The following is an 8,153-nucleotide window of genomic DNA, read 5'->3' as shown; positions in this document are numbered from 1 at the left end:
TCGTCCTTGACGTCTTTAAACTCTCCCAGGAGGTCGGCGATGAAGAAGAGGAAGAGGATGGGTGATAGTGTGGATCCCTGGGGGATGCCTGTCTCGGTTTTGATCCACGCACTCGTGAAGTCGTTGAAGAAAATCTATAATTAGTGTAACATATATCCCTTCAAAAAGAGTCATTAGTATATAATAGGGTGATCTCAACATAAATTTTATAGTACTACACCTCTCACTTTTGTTGTCCTTTCATTACATCCTACTTGCGCTTCAACACCATATATCTCGTTACAATGCTTTCTCTCTCATCTTTGTCTCTGTACATGCTTATTGCTGTACCTTATCTTGCATCAGCTCAGAATCCCCCTGATCAGAATCAGGTAGCGAAAGATAGAATCGTTTTTGTGAATGGAAAGCTCTCGTTTAACAAGGACGACATAAACGTCCCATCAGCTCAAGAGTGGACTATTTCCAACGCAGATAGAGAAACCATCTGCTCTAAAACGGAAGAAAAGGGATCGATATCAGGTGGAGAGGTTCCGTGCGACAACGGAGGGTCGTTTGTTTGGGATTGGCCAGACCTCAAATCTAATCTCTTGTACAACTACACGATGGCAGACGGAAGATTGTAAGTTACAGGCTGCGCATTCCCTTCTTTCCGCAATATCAACTAATATGATGGGGCAATAGGATTAGGGGAAGTTATGCCGAAGGCCCAGAATGCCCGACAGATGGAGATACCACACGTTGCGAATTCTCTCTCGCGAATGCCGAATCGTTACCTCCAACGGTGCCTGGAAGCAAATGATCCTTCATCCGCGATCGGCGTATCGTGGTTTAACTGGCGACAATGCTACTCTTCTGTTGCTTGTTTATGCAGGAGAAGATCTATGCAATTATGCATTCTCTTTATTCCGACACATTGATTTCTTTCCCCCTCATCAATCGGTCGAATCATGACCGCATTATCGACGACCACGGCCATTACTTGAACAAGCCTCGTTTGGGCCTAAAATTGTATACTTAGAGCAAACGCTCATATGCTGCGCATGTGTAAATCTAGAATTTTTATGCACCAACGATACCCTCATTGCGTTCCTCGTTTCTTTCTGCTAGTTTGCATCTTTACAGACTCATTGATTAGAGTGAAATCCGTGGACCGAATCAATTGTCATACACGAAGTAATATGCAGGAGACAATGTCTGGGAAGCTATCCGAATTGCTCCACAGGTTTACAACAAGTCTCTAACATTCAGTTCCTACTGCATGTCTTAACCATCCGCCCCTCAAATCATCTCCTCCTTCTGCGATGCCCCAGAAATAGGCGACAACCACTCCGCACGCCGAGAAACAAAGATTTCGCCTTGCGGCACAAACGAATTGATGAGCTCAGGGTCGTCCAGAACGCCCGCCTTGACAAACATCATCCCTGGCATGCCAGTTCCAGCGCGATACATTGTGACTCCACAGGTTTCGCAAAAGTAGCTCGTGACAATACTGCCACTGTTCGCAGTTGTTTCGAAGGTCTTGGGGTTTCCTTCGACTGAGAACATGGCTTCGGGGACGAACCAATTGGTGGCATGCGTGCTGCCAGAGGTTTTGCGGCAGTCAAGACAGTGGCAGAGGCCCTATGGTTGTTGTTAGTCTGCGCAAGGCAGGTATAAAAACAAGAAGGGAGATACATACTACAGCGACTGGGTCGCCAGAGACCTGCAACTTGATTGCACCACACATACACTGACCAGAAGGCATGTTGAAATTGGGTAATCGGAGGTTGAGATGGTTTATAAAGATGGTATAAGTCAGACAATTTCGCTCTTAAGTTGAAAGAGACAGTGCCAATGAAATCTTACTTTTGAATCAATATTTTGCGAGAAGTATCATGTTCTTATACTTTCAATTCACAGTGGTCGAAGCAACAATACGCTAACCCTCTTCCAGCGATCCATGCGAATGGCGTCTGTGATTGGCTGTACTCTTCAAGCTTGTCTGACTCTACGCTACGCGAAAACACAGCATTTCGTTTTGACGATCTAGATTCAGCGAAAGGAATTATTAAGATGAGTTTAAACCATTTCAAGGAGTTCATTCGAATGAGGAATGAATATAAGTTGTCAATTAACACTAGGAGCGGATAGAAATTTACATAGCTCACCATGTTTCCAGTATGGTTGGCATTAGTCCAAATTACTTCGAATTTGAAGCTACAAAGAAGGTAAAATTGTACTTTAAGACCGTATACAAGAACAAATCACAGTGGTCCTAAAATGGTACACGAGCAAATTCATAGCTTGATTAGTGTGAAGGCAAAATAGTGTTCTTATTGAGACCTGCAAACCATGGGTGATGAATAAAACGTGTACTGGCTGGTTGACAATCAAACAATGTAATTAGTCTGGTACTTTTTCAACTAAAACAGCGCCATCTCTTAATACGTTCGGAGCTTTGTTTTGATACTCATGGATGCCGGGTGTTCCGCCGCCGCTAACAACACAACATACGAGGCGTGGGGTTTGGTTGTCTAACCCTCCTCGACTTCCTTACACTAAGTACCGACCTATAGCGCGCAAAATGTGCTGAACTTGCCGAACTGCAGCGAAGCAAAGTAGCCTTGCCCAGTTGATCCCTATCTTGTCATGGTGAATACGGGAAAGCCGTCGCAGGGCTGTTTTGCCTGCAAAGAGAGGCGTATGAAGGTACGTCGATGCCTAAACAAATCAATGGACATTTCATAAATTTGCACCAGTGCGACGCCCAAAAGCCTTCGTGTCGTCGCTGTGCGCGGGGGAACCGTATATGCCCCGGATACCCTGATGCTTGGGCAATGACACATCGCCAACAGAATTCCTATGCCGAGAGGCAAGTCCGGGATAGAATAAAACAAAGAACTAGGGAACAGGCCGAGGAAGACGAGAGCAATCCAACCCCAAGACTGCTACAAGATGTGCACGTTGGTGCCGATGTCTACAGCCTTACCAAATTTTATCTGGACTATTCCTATCACTCTGGCTTCGCTATGTTTGAAGTCTTTCCTATGCTCGACACAGGTGGTTCTACAGGCTTCTGTCAGGATGCTATCAGAGCAGTCGCGTTAGCAAGTTCATCGAGGCAGTTTTGCCAGCCACGTTTAATGGTGGAAGCTAGAAGATATTATGGCAAAGCCATTGCAGGCGCTAATGCCGCTTTTCAAGATTCAGAATTGTCAAAGGATAGTTCTCTACTTGTAGGGCTATTTCTCGCTGGCATGTTTGAAGTGAGTTGTAGCACTGGCTCTAAATATCCCTTACGATACGGCATACTCACCCGGACAGACTATTGTAACTACACAGTTCGCTACCAAGGTCATAGATTCAAATGATACTTGTCATCCTCATTCCAAGGGGGCATTAGCACTACTAACTTTTCGAGCCGAACTGGGGCTTTGCACCAACCTTGATAAAAGCCTCTTTGCTTTCATCTCTCATGTTACGGTACTGTTGCCCTTATACATAGCATTTCTTTCAAGTAAATACTAATAGTGCTTCTTTTAGCTGATGGAAATGTTCACACTCCAGGACCTCAGCACCCAGATGTGGTCCAAACTTGAAGGTTTCGAAAGTTCATGGACTGTCGGGGTCATTCTCGACCATGAAATCCGAGATGCAGTCGACTTCAGGCTTCATCTGCACGCTATTATGAATCCGTCTGGTAGCCAACCCGGCTTACATGAACTCCTACAACTCAGTGATTCTGGAATCAGTATTGCACAAAATCTTGACGACGCAGCCGCCAGAACTAGCTTTTGGGACACAACTGAGCCTGTGCAACGCCGCGAACGGAAGGCCTTCAATAGCCTTTTCATACTCTCCACCGAGGTGACTGAGGCAATTGCAGCAAGCTTTTACAGAAGCGTCAGCTTGAACATACTTCAGGTCATGTTGACGCTTCTTCGTAACAAATTAGACCAGCTTGACCACTGTGATGATACACAAGCTACGATTGCCCTCTACAATGAACTGATATCGAAAACCCTCGACGGAATTTACGAAGATATCCGCATTGTACTTCCACTCAATGGTGCACATTCTGTACACCAGAATCCAAATCTACCATATCGAGGATTCTGGATGCTCTGGCCCATGACTGCTGTTCTTACATCACCAGCGGCGGATCGAATACGCAAAGTATGGGTCAAAGACAAACTGCAGAATATTGGTGCGATATCTGGTCTTGGTTTAGCTACAACAGTTAGCAACTTACCCTTCTAAATCTTCGAAGAGTAAGTTGCGCATCTCCAAGTTCCGTGCCTATGCTCACCTGCCCAGCGTATTGGAGGTTCACGATACCAACCAAAGGTCTCGTCAAACAGAGCCCCCAGGAACATTGATCAGGGCATAACTCCAAGGAAAGCACAGCCAGAATGCCTTCCTATTTACTCTACCAAGACCTCTGCTATGCCGACGATACCAAATCTAAATATGTTAGAGCTCACAACCTGATCGTAGTTATAGATGATAGGTGGTATTATCTATCTCCTTCCTACTATCAATACTGTTCATGCACTTGCCACCAACGTAATGACAGCATAGTAAGGAAACAGCCTTTCCCATGTAAAATTATCACATGGGTTTCCGCCCCGCACTTTCCATTCCCTTGATCTTAGCTCCCTGTTCTAATCTCCCTGGATAGTGGGGTTTCAGCCTTTTCCCTGAAGTCGCTTCGCGTTTTGTCTACTATAAATCTCGTTCACAAGGTCCGCAGGACGCGTACGCTAAGATCGTTTACGTCCGCACATGCATCGACTGCCCTGGACGATTATCATATCCGAAAATTCACCGACCTCCAGGGTTTTGGGGGCCTCCTCGCATCAGGATATGATCATCATTTATGTCTACAATTGGACTCCTCCTGGGCAGTGGTTATGCACAGCTACATCAATCCTGTGAATCATGAACTTATTGTAAGGTCTCCATTACAGATACGAGAACTGGACTGACCTTTCATAGAACTTGGTTTTCTGTTGATTGTGACATTCAGAATTTTCCTTTGCCAGCACACACACTTCAATAACTGCTCTGGATGTCCCGAGAGCCGTCGAACCGTTGGAGAGCGTCATAGCCGCCAAGATTCCCATAAAGGCCATCAAGCTTTCCTCGAAGCATTTCGACTATCCCCAATGCCCTCGAAATGGTCGACACTTTCCGGTTATTGTTTCGTCCACGCGAACAGGCTAAATCCGGCAATCCACGACCAAAACCGAACGACAGGGCTCCACTGCACCCCGCAGAATTGGAAAATAACCGCAAATCTTAATTGCACTCTGATTTCTCGTGACAGGCATTGCTGTGTGGAACTATCTGTTCACTGCCAATCGATGCCTCCTTACAGCCGGCTTCGTTGCCCCACAGAGTGATTGATAACCTCCGCAATGCCACTCTGGGGAAGAATCCTGGACTCTTGGCCGACCAGCTTACCAGATCTACAGTATTAATTTGGGTGTACTTGATGTTTGGTTGCCCAGTACAGTAAAGTACAATCGTATTTTCTCGAACGGCTCAATGGAACAGAAGCGCGTGGTACCAGCTTCGAGAACATGCAGCCTTTGCGATCTCTATCAATTTTCCATCAATCGCATTCGATGCTGTTGATAGATGCAATCGAGGAGATGCAAGGATCACGATGGCTGCAAGCAACTCCCGGATAGCTCTTGCCATTCCCTGGGACTGCTGGGAAGGGAAACCAACATTGCCATCACAACCTCTCCTATGACAGCCATGGAATCTATCACCCTTTGGGTGAACGCCCCCACAACTCAGAGCTCTAGAATTCGTCGATCGGCATTGTATGAGCCTATGAGCTCTTCGATTACATACAATTCAACTCTACGCGCCAATGGTCTTGCGCATGGGAAGCCCATTTCATCGCAAGTTCCTTGGTCTATTGCCAAGGCGTGTTGACTTAATTATATTATAGTCACGTCGCGAGGCTCATGTTCCCATACTCACACTTCATATAATATAGATGTTTTACCGCCGGATATTGCAAGTGACCAGACTTGAAAGTTGAGTGGCGCAAACGGTGCTCCTATATAAGAGTTAGCCATGCCATTCTTATCACTGCAGCGGTTCAAGTCCTCACCAGTGTTTTAGACCAGTTCAAAATGAAGTACTCCATCGTCCTTCCGTTCCTCGCTACCACCGTGCTTGCGGCCCCTGTCGAACAGCGTCAGGCCGCTTGCAACGTGCCAACCACGTTCCCAAGCACCTCCAACTCGAAGCTCCCAGATCCATTCAAGTTCTTCGACGGAAGGAAGGTTGAGACCAAGGCTGACTTCGAATGCCGCAACAAGGAAGTCAACGCCGCTGTCCAGGCACAGGAACTCGGTATACTCCCACCCAAGCCAGCGACCGTCACTGCATCTGGTACTTCTTCACTTTCCATTACCGCCAGTGAGGGAGGAAAGTCGGTTTCGTTCTCGGTCTCCATCAAGAAGCCCAGCGGATCTGGTCCTTTCCCCGCTATCATCGCCTACGGCGGTGCTAGTATTCCCGTGCCCGCCGGTGTTGCTACCATCACCTTCAACAACGACCAGATCGGTGCCCAGCAGGGTGGCAACAGCCGTGGTCAAGGTAAATTTTTCGATCTCTACGGCTCCGGCCACAGCGCTGGTGCTTTGACAGCATGGGCCTGGGGTGTCGATCGTGTCATTGATGCGCTCGAGCTTGTTGATACGGGCATCAACCCCAAGAAGGTCGGTGTCACTGGATGCTCCAGGAACGGGAAGGGTGCTTTCGTCGCCGCCGCCCTTGTGCCCCGTATTGCTCTCGGTCTTCCCCAGGAGTCCGGTTCCGGTGGTGCTGCCTGCTGGCGTATTTCCGACTCAGAGAAGGCTGCTGGCAAGAACATCCAGACCTCTGGCCAGATTATTGGCGAGAACGTCTGGTTCTCCAAGAACTTCAACACCTTCGCCACTAAGTCCTCCACCACCGCCACCGATCATCACCAGCTTGCTGGTCTCGTGGCTCCTCGTGGTCTCCTCGTTATTGAGAACGAGATTGACTGGCTCGGTCCCGTCTCCACCACTGCTTGCATGAAGGCTGGACGCTTGATCTACAAGGCCCTCGGTGTTCCCGACAACATGGGTTTCACTGGCTCTGGCAACCACAACCATTGCTCATTCCCAAGCAATCAACAGGCCGAGCTTACTGCTTTCATCAACAAGTTCTTGCTCGACAAGTCCGACAGCACTGCCAACATCGAGAAGGGTCCCGCCGCCGATGTCAGCAAGTACATTGACTGGACTACCCCTACGCTCACATAGAGCTGGCAATAAGTGGACGGAAAGAATTGCGGTGGTTGTTTTGGAGGGATTGGATTCGTTGTATCTATTCATATCGCTCACTTGGCAGATAAGCCTCACATTGATGTACAAAAAGAATGATACTGGTCATGAAATTATCGTGTGCTTTGACCGTGCTGTGAAAATCTTCATCACCTATGTTCGGTGTTACTAATATGACTACGCTGTTACTGGATGAGCCAGTGGCTCTACTCGCGTTGGAGATCTTGCACACCACGTCCATGGCGGTGTGCATTGCACGGGCCATCTGTGACTCTCTCTCTTGATGTGAGTGCATCATCAATGACACTTTAACGTGCTATTTGGTGACATTCGAAGACCTGAGAGATGATGAGTCTCACATGGAAATGTCCATCATAGTGTACGAGCGCGAATTCAGGATAATTATGTTCACGGACTGGCTGTAAGCGAACGCGGCTGGATTGGGTGATCTGGAGGATGCGGGGGGACAAGTGCGTTAATAAATGGGTACGAAACACACGCGCATTCCCGTGGTTCGACACTAATCTGATCGATCGAGAACTCATGTTCCCTGGTTGCCATGCTCGACTATCCATCCAAACCTGTCTCTTATCATTATTGTTAGTATTGCCATACTTTGCGCCAGAGAGCACCGGACTTTGGATAGGGGTGAGGAGCCTTGGCATCAAGGACGGGATATGGATATAATGGGTTGCGAAGGCGCATATTTCATAATCCGATACAAGTCTAAACGCAATATTGAGTATGACAGCTGCTTGTGTCAACAAAAAGGCAGATTATTCCTCCATAACTGAGATCACGATATTCACCATTTTGGTGGTTGGTTGTGAGTGGTTCGGC

General features: G+C 47.4%; 3 protein-coding genes across 3 annotated transcripts; 2 read left to right on the top strand and 1 right to left on the bottom strand.

Moving 5' to 3' along the window:
• Positions 1-1,278: 1,278 nt before the first annotated feature.
• BU24DRAFT_484443 (uncharacterized protein) lies at positions 1,279-1,840 on the bottom strand (the record flags this gene model as incomplete). Its single annotated transcript, XM_033533342.1, has 2 exons — positions 1,679-1,840; positions 1,279-1,620 (listed from the first exon to the last, which is right to left on the bottom strand). The coding sequence occupies exons 1-2, from the start codon at positions 1,742-1,744 to the stop codon at positions 1,279-1,281; spliced, it is 408 nt and encodes a 135-aa protein (XP_033381066.1). The 5' UTR covers positions 1,745-1,840.
• A 976-nt stretch (positions 1,841-2,816) lies between these two features.
• Positions 2,817-4,239, top strand: BU24DRAFT_465090 (uncharacterized protein; the record flags this gene model as incomplete). Its single annotated transcript, XM_033532247.1, has 3 exons — positions 2,817-3,245; positions 3,304-3,462; positions 3,523-4,239. The coding sequence occupies 3 exons, from the start codon at positions 2,817-2,819 to the stop codon at positions 4,237-4,239; spliced, it is 1,305 nt and encodes a 434-aa protein (XP_033381065.1).
• A 1,892-nt stretch (positions 4,240-6,131) lies between these two features.
• Positions 6,132-7,759, top strand: BU24DRAFT_395841 (carbohydrate esterase family 15 protein; the record flags this gene model as incomplete). The annotated part of the gene is made up of 1 exon (XM_033525272.1): positions 6,132-7,759. The coding sequence occupies one exon, from the start codon at positions 6,132-6,134 to the stop codon at positions 7,290-7,292; it is 1,161 nt and encodes a 386-aa protein (XP_033381064.1). The 3' UTR covers positions 7,293-7,759.
• Between the last annotated feature and the right edge of the window lie 394 nt (positions 7,760-8,153).

This window comes from Aaosphaeria arxii (genome assembly GCF_010015735.1).
Source record: "Aaosphaeria arxii CBS 175.79 unplaced genomic scaffold BU24scaffold_7, whole genome shotgun sequence".
Classification (NCBI taxonomy): Eukaryota; Fungi; Ascomycota; class Dothideomycetes; order Pleosporales; genus Aaosphaeria; species Aaosphaeria arxii.
Note: the sequence above shows the minus strand (reverse complement) of the source record. Positions and strands in the feature narration are given on the sequence as shown.